This window comes from Sebastes fasciatus, chromosome 11, assembly GCF_043250625.1.
Source record: "Sebastes fasciatus isolate fSebFas1 chromosome 11, fSebFas1.pri, whole genome shotgun sequence".
Classification (NCBI taxonomy): Eukaryota; Metazoa; Chordata; class Actinopteri; order Perciformes; family Sebastidae; genus Sebastes; species Sebastes fasciatus.
The window spans coordinates 5958938-5976152 of record NC_133805.1 but is presented as its reverse complement, the minus strand read 5'-3'; the positions used below and the strand labels follow the sequence as shown (position 1 = coordinate 5976152).

Below are 17215 nucleotides of genomic sequence, written 5' to 3'. Positions count from 1 at the left end.
GTGTGGCTTTGAAAAGAAGATGTTTGTTTCCAGAGAAAGACTGACATCCACTACTGATATGAAGGTTAGAAGTTTTAACTTTCCTAGTTTAGATCTTTTGCCTGTAAAGATTACAGACTAAAATGAGACAAACATTATGAGTTACATTTATGTAAAAAGCAATGATGTCCAATTTTGTGGAAGAAGCAAATTTTAAATGGCTAGATGGTTATTTTTTGAGTTGCAATTACCTTGCAGAACAGTAATACAATGATAGAACATTTCATTTACCACTAGGTTGCACTACAGCAGCTTTTATAATACAATTGATGAGGTTCTTGTTTTATTATGTTATATATCCATTGTAGCGTAGGGGATTAGTCTTTTTTGCTGTGGCATTTATGTACGTACTAGCTACCCAGATCCTCCTCTAATGTTCCACGTTTGATAAAGTGCTACTCAAAATGCAATGTTTCCTGTGCAATGGACAGTTCTCCCTAGAAAAGCGGTTGTGATCTGGTTATTTGCTAAGTAGTGAACCAATCAAGTAAATTCTGTCAAAATACTTTATTATTTGGTGGACCCATGTTTAATATTGAGAATGTGGAATTTCTTCTCAGTTGTGCCAGCAAAATCTTCTGTATTATTCTGCCTTTAGTCAGCTTTTTCAGTGAGGGATTGAGGCAGCAACATCCTGCAGTCTTATCACCTTATCACCTTGACACTTCTTGGGAAATACTGTATTTGTGTTTATTTTGAATTAGCAATGTTGCAAGAAAAACTATGTTGTAATACTTGAATTCCAAAGAAAAGGTAAAACCATAAACCCCTTAGTAATTATTTACCAGCTGTGTAGTATTATCAGCATTACAATAGCACAATAAGTGTTATTAGTACTCTGTAACGGGTCATTATTGTCCTTTAGCAAGACCCCTTTACCAAACTAAAAAAATATAACGTGTGAGCGCACTCTGCTGATCATGATGCTGAATGACTTTTGCAACGTCAGATGAATGAGGTTGGGAAAAGTCCAGTATATTTACTGGCTAATGATAAGAGATGGAGTAAGTGAAAATGGAATAGTTTATGTTCCCTCCTACAAGACAAATACTTGGAAACCACAAATCTTCTTTTTTGTTCTTTTATTTTTAAAGACCCACATAATGAAGCAAGCCTGAGTGAACCTCGTATTATATTGTCTTCACAAAGACAATTTAATTTAAAAGCAACAGAAGTTGTAGTCAGTAATGTATACGCCCTTTTTCAGTTTTCAGGATAATGTTTTCTTCAGCAGAATTGATTTTTCCTGAAGGGACAGTCTAATTATTTGAATAAAACCTTTACAGGTTTCACGTTTTGGGGGTTTTTGGTATTTTTTGGCCAACTACAATTTGTCAGTGTCCAATGGAATCACAACAGACGAAATTTACTTTTTTGTCTGTTTTATACATAATATTTAACACACACATACACACTACGGTAGTTCGAATTATTGAATTGATGGGATATAACAATTCACTTAGGAGTCATAGGTCTGTCGATTTAGAATCCCAATCGACCTAGAGGAATATGAGTGGCATAAAAATATTTTGCATATTGGACAAAAAGATTGGACTACGCAGCTGAAGGAAAATACATTTCCTGAAATGCAATTCAGCAGTAAAAGTTACATTTTGAAATACAACACACATTTTTGACTTTCTTTGTCATAGCACGTTTCACTTATTTATTCTTTGTTTATTATACTGATGTGATTATTATATTTCTCAATTTATTTATAGTTTGTTTTTATTTATTTTATTAATTGTAGAAATACGTTTAATTCCCTATAATTATGAACCACTATAGCCTTTGTCAATGAAAAGTCAAGAAACTGTTTAAGATGCAAATTATATTTATTCTACTAAACAAAAGACATGCTTAGGGAGACACCAGGCAACAGGTGCCTCAGAAATTATCATTTTTGAGGAAACTTCACTCTTCATCAAGTCCTCTCTGAAACAAAAGAAAGAAAATACATGATACATTTTTTTTTTTATTAACTACTATTACTTCAACCCTTGTGTCATAATGGATTGAACCAGCATCCCCATGTTAGTCACCCTTAAGGCCCCTCAGAAGAGTAAAAGAATAATAACCAATGCCCAATGACTTTTCACTGCTAGACAAAAAAATGTTCTGTGAGAATATGTGTATACCGACCTTTGACCCCAAATCCCGACTCTTGGCACGTAGCTTGTTGACCTGAGACTCGGCAATGTCGGCTCGCTCTTCAGCTTCATCAAGCTCATGTTGAAGCTTACGAAACTTGGTAAGGTTATTGTTGGCCTGTTCCTCCTGTAGAACAGACACCACATAAGTTAATCTATTATATCTTCTGAGATATGTTTAGTTGCACTGCTAAGATACAAGTTTTGCATATAAATTTCATTGCACTTACAGAATCTTCAGAAACCTTCTTATAGCTTTTGACCTTAAGCTGCAGCTTGTCCACCAAATCTTGAAGACGTACGAGATTTTTACGGTCTTCTTCTGTCTAAATTGTGCAAAAACGGCATAAAATAAGATGTACAGTATGTATATTTTTATTCTGAATTAAATTTTCATACGATAAACGGACATAGGTCCAGATTCATAGTTACCTGATAGGTAAGCTCCTTGAGACGTCTTTCATACTTTTTTGCTCCCTTTGCGGCCTCACTGGCCTTTTTTTGTTCACTATCCACCTCATTTTCAAGTTCCTTGACCTGCATGATGTAGTCGCAACAAAAGTAAGCCAACACATCTGCTATTTATTTTACATAATTAAATGATGCAAAGAGCCAACTTATACTTACCCTGGCCTCGAGCTTCTGCACCTGCTTCTTGCCCCCCTTCAAGGCGATCTGTTCAGCTTCATCCAGACGGTGCTGCAGGTCTTTGATGGTTTGCTCCATGTTTTTCTTCATACGCTCCAGGTGAGCGCTGGTGTCCTGCTCTTTCTTCAGCTCTTCCGCCATCATGGCGGCATCAGTAATGGCCTTCTTCGCCTTCTCTTCGGCATTTCTGCACTCCTGCACCGCATCTTCTACTTCTGTCTGAAGCTGGGATGCATCGACCTCCAGCTTCTTCTTATGATTTATCAGGCTAGTGTTCTAGTTTACATAAATAGTAGAATTTGCATCGGGACAGTGAATGTAAAACAAACATGCTAGGACGTATTGATAATCACTGTATCTCACCTGTGAGTGCAGTAGCTGCACCCTTTCAGTAACGTCAAGCAACTCTTGCTCAGCAAGTTTGCGAGCTCTCTCAGATTGCTCCAGAGCAGCCCTGAGCTCCTCTACTTCGGCCTGAAGCAGGTTGTTGCGTCTCTCAACCATGGCATTGTTTTCCCTTAGATCATCATTGGCTCGAAGAGATTCATCAAGCTGGAGCTGAGCATCCTGGAAGATGAAATCCCAAAGAATTTTGAGTTAGTTTAAGTTATTTGTGTTACAGCAATTGCATATTTCTTCTCCAGTTCATTCATACCTTCAGATGTGCATTAACAGCCCTAAGTTGTTTCTGAGCCTCCGCTGCCTGCCTGTTGGCCTGGCTTAGCTGGATCTCCATCTCATTGAGGTCTCCCTCCATCTTCTTCTTCAAACGGAGAGCCTCATTCCTGCTGCGAGTCTCGGCCTCGAGAGAGCTCTGAAGAGAATCCACAATTCGCAGTTGGTTTCTCTTTGCTTGCTCCATCTCTTCATCTTTCTCGGCCAGCTTGCGCTCCATCTCTGCCTTAATCTGGTTGAACTCGAGCTGGGCTCTGAGAATCTTCCCTTCCTCATGCTCCAGTGTGGCCTATCATGAAATATAGAATGCAAATTATAGATATGACTAGTTATTACCCATTACCAAAATATGTTGATGAGGTCCACCGTTAAAACATTCAACATACCTCTGCTTCCTCCAGGGCTGTTTGTATCTCAGACTTCTCTTGTTCCACCTGTTTTCGAATCTTCTCAAGCTCATGAATACTCTTTGCATTCTCACTAATTTGCTCAGTGAGGTCAGATATTTCCTCTGGGGAAAAAAAATTATAATTAAGTTTGGTCATTAGAACAAAATCTGCAATAGAGGTGTAAGCTGGTGTTAACTTTACCCTGCAGGTTCTTGTTCTCTCTCTTCATGGTCTCCAGATGTTCAAGAGATTCTTCGTAGGAGTTCTTCAGTTTGAAGAGCTCAGTGCTCAGAGACCTGGCTTCCTTCTGAGAACTCTCCAGCTCCATTTGGGACTCTTCATACTTCTGTTTCCATTCTGCCAAGACCTGAAATATGTATGTAAAGGTCAATGATACTCTAATTCTTCATCTAAAAGAGCAAAAGTACCATACTGTTTGTATTTTAAATCCAACCTTGTCAAAGTTTCTTTGCTTCTTGTCCAGAGCAGCAGCAGCAGCATTAGACCTCTCCACATCCACCATGAGATCTTCAATCTCATTCTGCAGCCTGTGTTTGGTCTTCTCCAGAGACGAACATTTAGCATTCACTGCTTCAACGGTCTCCTCAGCGTCCTGCAGACGCTGGGCCAGCTTCTTTCTGCATTATGATAGAATTTATTCAGGGTTAATTGCTTTTAAACTTTGCTGAGTTGTTCGGTGAAAATACATTTTACTCACTTAGCCTCCTCCAGTTCCTCGGTTCTCTGGATGGCATCAGTTTCGTACTTAGTTCTCCACTGAGCCACCTCCGAGTTGGCCTTTGACATGCCGCGCTGCAATTCAGCCTTGGCCTCCTGCTCCTCCTCATACTGCTCCCTGAGCAGGTCACAGTCATGACGAGCAGCCTGCACTGCATGGGCTAAAGCGTTCTTGGCCTGAAATGAAAGCATATATTAGTGCATCTTCATGTTCCACCATTTGTACCAAGTTCCCACTGGTATTTGGTTGCTACCTTGCTTTCCTCCTCTAGTTGTCTTTTAAGGTCTTCAATTTGTTGAGTGTAGGACATTTTTCCTCTGGTTAGTTGAGACACCAGGGATTCCTTTTCCTCAAGCCGCCTTGCAAGTTCACCTAATTTTGATAGAAAAATAAAATGAGTACTTAATAATATCCCAAACACACTGTTCAAATCAAATGCATACCATTCTCAGTTTGAAGCTTTGCTTTCTGCAATGAGAAGTCATTGATGGTGCGCTGTCCCTCGTCTGCTTTTGTTTTGTATTCATTCATCTGGTCTTCCAGAGTTCTGCACATTTTCTCCAAATTATTCTGGAAACAAAAACATTAACCATAGCACATACCTTCATAACTTCAAAAGGAATGAAAGGTGTCTTGGACTAACAAAATAAAAATGTAATCAACCTATGAGTAGAGAAGCATATCATACATAAAAGTATTTTACCTTAGACTTCACAATATGTTCCATATTGGAGACCACATCATCCAGCTCCAGTCTGAGCTCACTCTTCTCCTTTTCCAGTTTCTGCTTGACTCTCTGCAGGTTGTCGATCTGCTCTCCCAGATCAGCCACACTGTCAGCTTGTTTCTTCCTGAGTGTGGCAGCAGTGGCTTCATGCTGCAGAGTGGCCTCTTCGAGGTCTCTGCGGAGTTTCTGGAACTCAGCCTCCCTCTTCTTGTTCATCTCAATCTGGACAGATGTTGCTCCACCAGCTTCCTCCAGCCTCTCACTGATCTCCTCCAGCTCTCTGGCCAAGTCTGCTCTCTGCTTCTCGACCTTGGATCGGGCAGCTCGCTCTGCCTCCAGCTCTTCCTCCAGCTCCTCAATGCGGGCCTAGACCAAAATGAAAGTTAGTTTTTGCTTTGAATGGCTATGAATTGTGGCAATATCACATCCTTGCGCCAGTAAATTAACGATCTTCTCCTTATGTAACATTACCTGCAACTCCTTCAATTTTTTCAGAAGCTGGGCACTCATTGCTTGTTCGTCTTCTATTTTGCCAGTCAGTTGGCTGATTTCAAAATCTTTCCTGTGGATAAAAAAGTATGTAAAATGTACCAGCTGACACAAAGTTTTAAATCTATTCATGTTTTGACACATATTCATATTACTTTTTCAGCCTCTCTTCAAGTTGCTGCTTGTCATTTTCCAGGTCCATGACACTCTCTAGATTTAACTTCAGGTCTCCCTCAAGCTTCCGCTTTGCTCTCTCCAGATCCATGCGTATTTTCTTTTCTTGCTCAAGGGATCCTTCGAGCTGTGGTGGGTGATAATTACAGCCTTTGAGTTTAATTTTTTCATAATATTCTTTTTTTTAATTTATTTATTTATTTTTAAAACATTCCACCACACTCTTATTACTATGTTCTTACATCATCCACTTGCTGCTCCAGCTTAGCATTGGCCTTGGTCAGAACGTTGACTTTGTCTTCTTCACTCTGCAGATCATCCAGTGTTTGCTGTTGAGCTTCCTGTAAGGCTTTCTTTTCCTTGGTCAACTTGGCAATGATTTCATCCTGAGCAGACATCTCTTCGACCAGGTTCTTCACCTGTTGCAAGTCAAGTTTAGATTTTTAGTAAAAATTCCTAAACCCACGGCATCAGCGTTCTGTGTGCCAAGTTTTAGCAACCGAAGTAATAATTTGGATGGAACATTTGCCATTTTAGATCAAGGACAATCAGAGCAGCTCTATACCCTTTCCACACAAAATTAGCGAGTATTTACAGTTTTTTTAAACACAGGAAAACCCACTAAAACTAGACGATAGACCCCTTATCTTATCTTATTCAGTCTCTCAAGCCAGAGTTGGTGATTGTGGGAACAGTGGAAATACTAATAAGATGGTTTTGATAAATTAAATTTTGTTTGTTGAATGAAGTGTGCTTTATGACGATCAGAGAGGTAAAATTACTGTTTTCTGACTGGAGTCTGGTGGCTTTGAAGAGAGCATATCAATTGCATGTTTTAATGGATGCAGATTGTAACTTTTCCCACTGAAGACAAAAGCAGATGTTATTGGGTGCTAGTGTTTTCTTTTTGTTTTTTTGTCCAGTAGGAAAGGGGCTCTAGAGACATTGTCTGTAGAATATTTTTATGTTGTGTATTACCTTGTTCTCAGTGGCGTGCTTCTCTTTCTCCACTTTAGCCAGAGTTAACTCTAAGTCATCAATGTCTTTCTTCAGCTCGGAGCACTCATCCTCCAGCTTCCTCTTCTTAGCAGTCAGTTCAGCATTCATCTCCTCCTCATCCTCCAGCCTCTCAGTCACTTCTTTGATTTTTGCCTCCAGCTGAATCTTGCTCTTGATCAGCCCCTCGCATCTTTCTTCAGCATCACCCAGATTATCCTGCTCCTGTTATTATTTAAAAAAGGCACAGCGTTAGACACCAGCAGACTTGATTTTGATTTTAATATTATTTGTAATGCTGACAGATTTTAAACGTACGGATTGAACTTGGAGCTGCAGGTCGTTCTTCTCTTGGAGAAGAGAGACCATTTTCTCTTCAAGTTCCTTCTTGCGGGCCTCAGATTTTGCGTAAGCCTCTTTTAGTTTGGCAAACTCTTCCTTCATGTTTGCCATCTCCTTCTCACTCTCTGCTGATCTCAACAGAGGTTTAATCTTGAAGTACATCCTCATCCAGGGCCAATTCTTGACCACCATGAAGGCACGGATGTTCCACTGGATCACAAGTAGTGAATCCCTGTGGACATTGATTCATAAAGATATTGTAATGTTGTGGAGCAACACAAGTAATTATTTCCAGGACACAAAGTCTGTATCTTGTCTGTGCTCCCAAGATACAATAGTTTGTCAGAATATAGTGAGATTGTGAGAAAAAGGTATATCTTAATTGTCACCGTGAATCTTTTTTTTTCATTTTATTTGGATATTTAGCATATTTCAATTAATTTCATGCACGTACCTGCGTTCTACAATCTTCTGGAATTCAATTCTTGCCAGAACACCTCGTGCCCTTGCCTGGAGCCTGGTGATGATTAGAGCTAAGCGGTCATCTCGCATCTCCTCCAGCAGACCAAGCAGGCCAGCTTTGAAGAACACCTGATTTTTGCAAACAGATTAGATCAGCTGCGTCAAGTACAAGAGACGCCCACGTTTAGGGCATATGTGTGTGTTGAAGGACGATAGCTCATGCCCCGCTCAATATGTTATTACATAGATAGTAATAATGTGAATGATAGCAGGTGTAGCTAAACAAAGTGATCTTCCACGTTTGTCTGCAGTTAAAGAATTGTGGTCAATAGAAAACCACAAAAAAAAAATATATATACTACTGTATATAGGCAAAAATGTATGTAAAAAATACTTACCTTGGTGTGCCCTAGTTTGTACTGGTTATGGTCTATATCCAAGGAGCCCAAAAGCTTCTCTGCAGCTTTTTTGTTATCGATGAACTGTCCCTCAGGGATAGCATTTGGGTTCAAAATGCGGTATCTGGATAATGAAGATAAAAGATCATTTCAGTTTTATTTCATTTTATGTAAAATAATAAATAGTACTACTAAAATATGCCCAACTAAATAACTATCACTGGTAGATAGTAGAATATGTCACCGAGTGACAAATTAAAAGAAAAAAAAGTTAAGTAGAGAGGCATAACGACCAAATTGAACACCTATTGGAGATATTTGGAGCACGGTGTTAAACAGTGCTCATCATCAAAACACTAAATGAGGGAATATCTTATGATAGAATGGTGTCCATGCCCCCCATCAGAGTGGCAGGCACTTCGAGAATCTCAAGGCACCTTGAAACTGCCGTGAAGACTTGATGTTGTTTTTTTTTCTTTATTTTGTCACCCATTTGTATATATCTGACAGATACCTCTGTTTGAAATCTCCATAGAGGATCCTGTTGGGGAAGCCCTTTCTGCAGATCCTGATGCCTTCCAGCACACCGTTACAGCGCAGCTGGTGCATCACCAGAGGGTTCTCCATGGCCCCAGGAGTCTTGGTCTCATTGGGGATGAGGCAGCGTACAAAGTGAGGGTGAGTAGACCTCAAGTTGGTCATCAGCTTGTTCAGGTTCTCCTAGGGAGGTAATGAGTGTTTAACACCCAGTTTAGGTGATTATTGTGACACATATCTCTCAGTTCTCTATCGTGTCGAGACCACCTCTCCACCCTACATATTCCATTGCCTCATTAACGTTATGGTTTGCTTATAGCATTGGGTTTAAATCCAAAATATTGCCAAATAGGTGCTTTTTGCTTTTCGCTTTGACACCAAATCCTCCGCCATCATCTTGTCTATCTACAAACCTAACTACCTTGGGCAACCAGTCTCCAAGACTACGCTCTGGCAGGGGTGCGTGTACATTCCACACAGGACCTCGCTACCTCATGGGCATACTGGCAGGGTGCCCCACTATCTGAGATTTGTACGGAGGCCTCTTGGTCGACTCCGTAACGACCTTTATCAGGTTCTACTGCATGAACATGGCAGCCGGCACCCCATTAACTGAGCGTGTGCTGGGCTCAATGCAGTAGGACGTGGCCCGACATGCCTATGGGACCAGGGCTCTTACGAGAAAGGACCTTTGCTCAGAGTGATGTCTCTATCTTTTTTTTATCAAAGCTAGCCTTGCTCCTGGGTCTGCATATCTACATATGGAATACGTAGGGTGGATAGATAGTCTTGACACGATAGAGAACGGAAGGTTCTTTGAGTGGAAAGGCTATCTCTCCAGCTAAAAGCTGCTCCAAAATGCGTTCCAATCAAGGTTAACCGGAGAGGCCATTCATGCATGGTGCTTTTATAATCATGTGTTGCTAACTAGTGCATGGCCACCGCCAGGTGATCTGTCTTAAAGAGTATCCACGTCCACTGCCCCTGTGGGTGTCAGTTCCCGTACATGTGGAATATGTAAAGACATAGTCTCTCCACTTGGAGAACCTGGGTCATTGCTTCATTACACATGAAGTAGCCATTCAGACATATTTACTAACCCTGTGCAAAGCTGATACAGTTTGGAAGGATGAACCTTTCTTCTTGCTACCTTTGCCCTTCCCACCAGAATCTGCAAATTAAAATAAAATCATTAAAATCATTCTGTCAAAATGTAGTGTACAGAAAACTGTACAAAAATTGTACAGTAATTGAATCTATACCAATATGTTAATAATTGTTAACCTTTACTGTAAAGTTTTAATTCATTTACATTAATCTCATTTCCACATACCTGCATCAGCTCCTGCATAACCAGCAAAAAGAATAGATAAAAGCTTAAGGGTTCTTGCTGTGACAAATGCAGTACATTCAATTGATTCCTACCTGCATCTGATCCCGCATAATTTGCAAAGAGGACAGATAACAGCTTGAGACTAGACTTCTGGTAGAGCCCAACCACGGTCTCATTCAGGGGATCCTTGTCCTTCACCAGCCAGTTGTTGATATTATAATCAACAGTTCCAGCATAGTGAACCAGGGAGAAATGGGCCTCTGGTTTTCCTTTGATAATTCTGGGCTTCTGGAAGTTGGCGGATTTCCCCAGATGGTTGTCATAGAGCTTAGCTTTAAAGGTGGCATCAGATGCTTTGGGAAACATGCATTCCTCTTCAAGGATGGACATGATGCCCATGGGCTGAGGAAACAAAAATGAGTGATTTGAAGAAAAAAAAAATTACAATATTTACAATCAATCTTTATGTATGTCTGAACATATAATAATCCAGTCTCTCACCTTTTCAATCAGGTCAATACAGGCCTGCAAGTCCATTCCAAAATCTATGAAAGTCCATTCAATGCCCTCTTTTTTGTACTCTTCCTGCTCCAGCACAAACATGTGGTGGTTGAAAAACTGTTGCAGTTTTTCATTGGTGAAGTTGATGCACATCTGCTCAAAGGTGTTGAACTGTAATGAAACGGTCCACAGTATGACTAGGCTGAATACGTTCTCCTTTAACCAAAGAATACTTCATATGTATTCTTGTCAAACTCACATCAAAGATTTCAAACCCAGCAATGTCTAGCACTCCAATGAAGTACTGGCGAGGCTGCTTGGTGTCCAGGGATTGGTTGATCCTCACTACCATCCACAGAAACATCCTCTCATACACTGATTTAGACAGTGCACCAACGGAATAGTACACCTAACAAGGAAATACATAAAAACACTGTAGTAAAATTTCCGAGACTTTATTTTGGAATCAAACAAAAAAAATATATATATATATTCTTTCACCTGGGCGACATTTTGTCCCTTGGTGACCCACTCGTTTCCTACTTTGACTCTCGGGTGACAGAGACCTTTGATGAGGTCGGCGGAGTTCAGGCCCATCAGATATGCAATTTTGTCAGCAACTGTTGAGAAATTGGGACATTAATTCATCAAGGTTATCGTTACCTTTCAAGGTCTTGGATGCATTAAGAGAACTGGATACAGCGTTGGAGGCGAGGCCCCGTTCATTCTTATGAAAGTTGCACAGTGTCGCATGATGCCAAAATGGCTTGACTTCCGTCCGGAAAAGTACCCGGATCTTTTTTGGGCCGTCGGACAAACGCGGTAGCGTTAAAATAAGGGTAGAAGGGTAAGGGTAATAGTGTTCGTACTGGGGAGTGATTTGCCTCAAAAGAAATTAGCGGCTGAGTTACAGACGTCTCTTTCCCAATGTAATTCTACGGGAAAAAGTATTTTTCGGCCCAATGGCATCACGTGACGGACACGGAAGTTGTAGTGCCGCCGTTTGGCCACTACGAAAGTTGGGATCAACGACCGGCGCTCTTCCTGGGGGCTTGTTCAAGGTCCTCATCATTCTGTTATCCCTGATTTCTTTAACACGAAAGGTTGTAATTTGTTTAAAAAAAAAATCTTTCACCTTCAGTGCCATCAGCCTCCGCTTGCTCTTCACGCTGCCTCAACTTGAACTTCATGTTGCCATGATGCATGATGGCCCCAATCATCTTGTAAATTCCGTTCTTCTCTTCTTGAATGAAGCCCAGCACATCAAAGGCATCCTGAAAAAAATATATTATTGGATCAAAAATGCATCTCTGGCAAAGTAAAGGTTGATTTTTAAATTAATTTTTGGCTGGGTTTTGAAGATTTTTAGCTATTTTTGTTACTCACATCAGTGGCTATCAGCTCTTCAGAATCATTGATAGAGGCTACTGTCGTCTCTCCTTGGGAGATGAAGGGGTAGTCATAGGGGTTGTTGGTGATGAGCAACATTTCTAAGGTGTGAATGAAAACAAATTATTAAATATCTGTGTTCAAATACAGTAATAACTCTCACTTTTGATGTCTCTTGAGATTTACTGTATTTTTGTCCCATACATACCAAGAAGTTCAGGTTTCTTCTGAGACAAGATCTGGTAGAAAATGTGGTAGTCCCTCTCCGCTTTGAGCTGGAAGGTCACACGAGACTTTTCCAGAAGGTCTGTTAGAGAACGCAATTGTTATTGTGGTACACTGATAAGTTGACAGGTAATACCTTAAAATTTTGTTACATAAATCATGTCACTTACAGGTTTCAATATCAGCAGAGGCCAGCTTTCCTCGGTTATCAAAATGAATGCGGATAAATTTACCCTAAGAGGAAGAGAGCCACACATTTTAGTCCAGTTGATTCATTTCAATTTAGAAATTACCATTTGCAGGCACACAGACACTCACAAATCTAGAGGAGTTGTCATTCCTGATGGTCTTGGCATTCCCAAAGGCCTCCAAAGCAGGGTTAGCCTGAATGATTTGATCCTCCAGGGTACCCTGATTTTGTCAAAGACGTTTGTCAAGAAGTTAAATTGTGCTTTACAACTGATACTTGGGAAATATTAAAGAATATATTTTGTAGTACAGTACCTTCTTCTCAGCAGCTAGGTCTTTCTTCAAACCCGGGGAAGCAGCGATGCTGGCAAAGTACTGAATGACACGCTTGGTGTTGACAGTCTTTCCAGCACCGGATTCTCCGCTGAGTGGAAGAGAGACAGAACGTTTTAGTCCAAGACCTATGACCTTTAACTACTGAAGAGATTTGTTTTGGCTGTGTGACTTACGTGATAAGGATAGACTGGTTTTCTCTGTCTGTCAGCAAGACACATTTTCAAATTATCATTAAAAAATGGACATCAGAGTTAAATATATTTAAAGAAAATGAAGGCTAAAATAGATGATTTACCTGACAGCAAGTACTGGTAGGCATTGTCAGAAATGGAGAAGATATGAGGAGGAGCTTCACTCCTCTTCTTTCCTCTATAGGCACCAACCACCTCTTGGCTGTAGACTGGCAGTGCCTTGTAGGGGTTGACAGTCACACAGAAGAGCCCAGAGTAGGTCTGTCATAGTAAGAGAATAGAACATAATGTGTTACTTACTCATAAGGATGTTGCTTATTAACGCATGCTTTATCATTGAAGAATCATGTTACTGTTTTATTGTCTTACGTAAATCATCCATGCTGCATAACGCTCTTTGAGGTTAAACAGCACAGCGGGCTCATGGAGGAAGGTGAACATCGCCATGTCTTCAATTTTATCAAACTTTGGCGGGTTCTGAGGGTGCACATCACACTCCTTCACCGTCACGGTCTGCAGAAAGAAAATCATTTTAGAAATCACACTGACCAAAACCTAACCAAACGCCTCTCTAGAAATATGTACATCAGCTGAGATTGGTCTACCTTTCCAAATTCAGTGTTGGCGGTCACTTTGTCACCATCGCGACTGGTGATGGTAGCTTTGACGTACTCAACTACAGGGTCAGGAACAAAGCACTCCTTCTTCATGTCAAATATACGGGTCTGGGCCTCCAGACGCTCTTTGTCTGACTTTCTCAGAAAAGAAGCAGCGACCCCAAACTCCCTCATGGCAGCGTCACCCATCTCTCAACCTGTTACAGATTTACACATGTTGAGCCATTACTTCTGATAGTATTACCATGATCATAAAGCAGCATCATGTATTGTGAATTATTATAGAATGTGTAAATCAGGACTTGTGTCACAACTTTCCATACAATATAGTGGCCATCAGCATAGCACATGTATAATAATGACAAGCTAGATAGTACCAGGCCCGCTGTGCATATTAATTTTTTATTCAGAGAAAATTACTTTCTTTTCCCGTCATGATATCAATGTGCACGCAGCACAGGTATCCAGCCGGTGAGCAGATGGTCCACGAGACAAATGATCAGGGAGTAAAGTAAAAAACTAAACAGAAATTCAACTAATATTAGTCAACATAGTTTTAAAATATAATTTTAAATTGAAATGACTTTGAGCTCTTAATCTAGGGTTGGGCCGATGAACGATGTCGTCGTCCATCACCGATGACTGACAGTCATCGACCACTGAGCCCAACATTGTGTAACATTCAAATTGTAACATTGTAAAACCCAACCAGCACCGGTTTGTGGTGGCGCCAATGGCATTCATTGCATGTAACAATTGTGATTTGGTAAATGGTAAATGGACTTGCATTTATACCGCGCTTTTCTAGTCTTCCGACCACTCAAATCACTTTACACTACATGTCAGCATTCACCCATTCACACACACATTCATACACTGATGGCAGAGGCTGCCATACAAAGAGCCAACTTTGCCCATCAGGATCTAATCTAAATACTCATTCACACACCGATGGCTATGCCTTCGGGAGCAATTTGGAGTTAAGTGTCTTGCTCAAGGACACATGGACATGTGACTCGGACCAGTTCGGGGATCGAACCACTGATCTTGCGATTGGAGGACAAGCTGCTACCCTCTACCCTCTGAGCCACAGCCGCCCGCAGATTGATTTTGCGAGTGCAGCTGAAGGTGACAGATACTAAAGCCGTCATAAATATCCCAAAACAGTTGTCACTGGTTTGGATAGTTGTGATTGCGTATTGTCTCTGAACATCTTTCCCCCGAGAGAAAGAAAGACAGAGAGAGGGAGTGTGTGTGTGTGTGAGAGAGAGAGAGAGAGAGAGAGAGAGAGAGAGAGAGAGAGAGAGAGAGAGAGAGAGAGAGAGAGAGAGAGAGAGAGAGAGAGAGAGAGAGAGAGAGAGAGAGAGCGCACTTATTTTTAGACTATGGAACACACTCATCGGCTAAAGAACGTCACGATCGATAAGATGACAGACATCCTATATATAGCTCCTGTATTGGGTTTTGTGCCCATATGATTTGATCAATTTGGATGACTCGCACAGCCCCAGTCCTCAGCACTCGGTCAAAAGAAGGGCCTATACAGACATGAGAATATTAATTTGAATTTGGGCACATCATCACAGTTCAATCTGTAAAAATTCTAGTACATTTCTTGGAGTAGCGCCTAAGATGTTCCACTGTGGACATCGTCTTTTGCCAATTCAGCAGACATCGCCCAACCCTATCTTAATTATGTGTCAATTACATTTCAATAACTGTACGTAAACAAACGAAATGTACTGTAAGTCCTGACTGAAGTTGAGTCATAATTAAATTATCTTAACATAGAATCAAAAGTTGCTTTTACCAAGGGTTGGTTGGTGTTCGAAAGAGAGCCGGGTCAGTCAGGGAGTTGCTATTCAAACCAGATAACAAAGTAAAACATGATTCCATTACAGCTACCACACCATCACCATGTGTTACCACCGGCAAAGAACATGATATGAAGTATTGCTAAAGCTTTACACAAGTATATTTCCTATCCAATACCACTGATATATAAATGTTTTTCCTTACCTTTTGACTCTCACCCTTTAATCAAGTGAAGTGATGAGCCCCCGTAGCTGACAGCTGTCCTCCCTCCTTTAATAAAGGTTGTTTATCCACCAAATATGGGATGAATTTTCGGAGAAAGGCTGCATATAAAAAAACGAGTTCTCCCAATTGGGCGGGATATACTGCTGCTATTTGTTGCTTTCACCTTTTGACCAACAAGGCGAGGACAATACATGGTACAAAGAAAGGGGAGGGGAAGAGGTGGGGATCAGGGACAGGCTTGATATCAAGTGACTCTTATTTTATCCGGATTAAATCATAACAGGTTGATTTATCACGAGCTACTGCCTTGATTCAATTAGATCTGTTGAGTGGGATTTCACAGTTCCTATATTTAGCTTTCTTCCACTTTTATTCTGTATTCATAACACTCATAACATTACCCTGTTATGGTCATACAGTATATTTTGATTTGGGTAAGATGATCCTGTGTGTATAATCTGTTTTTGTTACCTAGCAGCTGAAACCTTTTGATAACTAGAACTGAAATACTAGAAAAAACTTGGTTGTGGTTTCAAACAATCCATTTAAATTCACATTTACATGTGAAGACAAAAATTCAAACAACAGGATTCACTTTCTTTTCCAGTGATTCTTTTCCAGTGATTCTTTTCCAGTGTCACAGCTGTTGTTGTAGACTGAGAGCTACTGTATAAGGTCGGGGGGACATTAAATCATCACTCATCACAGGTTCTGCTCGGCTAGGTCGACACCCTTTGTCCCGCGGTGTCGTCACGGCATTGTTCCCTTTCCTTGAGGCCTTGAGGACAAAGATAACCCTGTGAAATTCTTGTCTGGATTTTTTCTCTCTGATTGAGGGCGGCGATATAGCTGAAGTGCTGTCTCTAATATCATGATGGATGAGGGGTAACAGGTGCATGGCACTGACAATACACCTAGAAACCAGCCCCCTTATTCTACACCACAAGTTTCATACAGGGTTCATTTTTATTCCATTATGGAACGTAATTATTTGATGTTTGAATCCATGCGGTATGTACGAATTGATTTCCTTCTGACTTCCTACTCAGTCTACTTTTGTGGAACATCAACCAAAAACACATTTAACGCCCCCCTTCCAGACAGTTTTACTTCCTGTTTTTTGGTTAACATTCTTTCTCAAACTTGATTGCATCGTTTTCAACCCAGTGTAGATGAAACCAGTTTAGATTAATTAACTGTTTATTAGACCACAAATGAGTCAAGAATTAGCGCAACACACGACTCTCTCTCACTCGCTGTCTTCTTCATCGTCTCCTCCTGGCGAGGCGGCCGTCTGGCTGCTGCTGCACCGAGCAGCCGCACCGCCGCACGCCGGCCACAGCTCACCGGAGGACGGATAGACATGTTGCCACCGTTTGAAATGCAGTTTTGGAGGTTCACCGTCCGCCAGCACCAGCCGCTCGCCTCAAATCCCAGCACCGCCACCACACCGGGCTGCACTGTTTATTTCTCTAACGGGACTTTTCTGTCAGTGTGTTATTTCGTGTAATCCACTACGTTGATTGCACCCGTTCTCGGCCCACAAATGCTATTGTGAAAATAAACACACTAAACTAAGTGGAGGAAACTAAAAAATAAAATGAAACCCCTCAGGTAGCTAATGCTACA

At 40.9% G+C, this 17215-nt stretch overlaps 1 protein-coding gene across 1 annotated transcript; it reads right to left on the bottom strand.

The window, feature by feature from the left end:
* Window positions 1-1855: 1855 nt before the first annotated feature.
* On the bottom strand, window positions 1856-15688 carry LOC141776535 (myosin-7-like). The gene is made up of 38 exons (XM_074650185.1): window positions 15566-15688; window positions 13535-13743; window positions 13299-13442; window positions 13034-13190; window positions 12912-12939; window positions 12718-12826; window positions 12532-12624; window positions 12384-12447; window positions 12197-12295; window positions 11986-12089; window positions 11735-11873; window positions 11101-11219; window positions 10859-11008; window positions 10600-10770; window positions 10191-10500; window positions 9866-9936; window positions 8743-8948; window positions 8229-8352; window positions 7823-7959; window positions 7345-7600; window positions 7009-7251; window positions 6273-6449; window positions 6012-6157; window positions 5839-5929; window positions 5344-5733; window positions 5084-5210; window positions 4894-5012; window positions 4620-4816; window positions 4356-4539; window positions 4103-4268; window positions 3899-4023; window positions 3493-3801; window positions 3201-3404; window positions 2817-3113; window positions 2622-2726; window positions 2420-2515; window positions 2182-2316; window positions 1856-1974 (listed from the first exon to the last, which is right to left on the bottom strand). The coding sequence occupies exons 2-38, from the start codon at window positions 13733-13735 to the stop codon at window positions 1954-1956; spliced, it is 5814 nt and encodes a 1937-aa protein (XP_074506286.1). The 5' UTR covers window positions 13736-13743; window positions 15566-15688; the 3' UTR covers window positions 1856-1953.
* Window positions 15689-17215: the final 1527 nt, after the last annotated feature.

What these genes read in the sequence shown, in the direction of transcription:
- LOC141776535 (XM_074650185.1), bottom strand. Translation starts at nt 13,735, where the DNA reads ATGGGTGACGCTGCCATGAGGGAGTTTGGGGTCGCTGCTTCTTTTCTG. An exon ending in CCAACACTGAATTTGGAAAG is followed by an intron (nt 13,443 to 13,534) that starts GTAGACCAATCT and finishes TTCTTTCTGCAG; the next exon opens with ACCGTGACGGTGAAGGAGTG. An exon ending in GGAGGCTGATGGCACTGAAG is followed by an intron (nt 11,220 to 11,734) that starts GTGAAAGATTTT and finishes ATTTCTCAACAG; the next exon opens with TTGCTGACAAAATTGCATAT.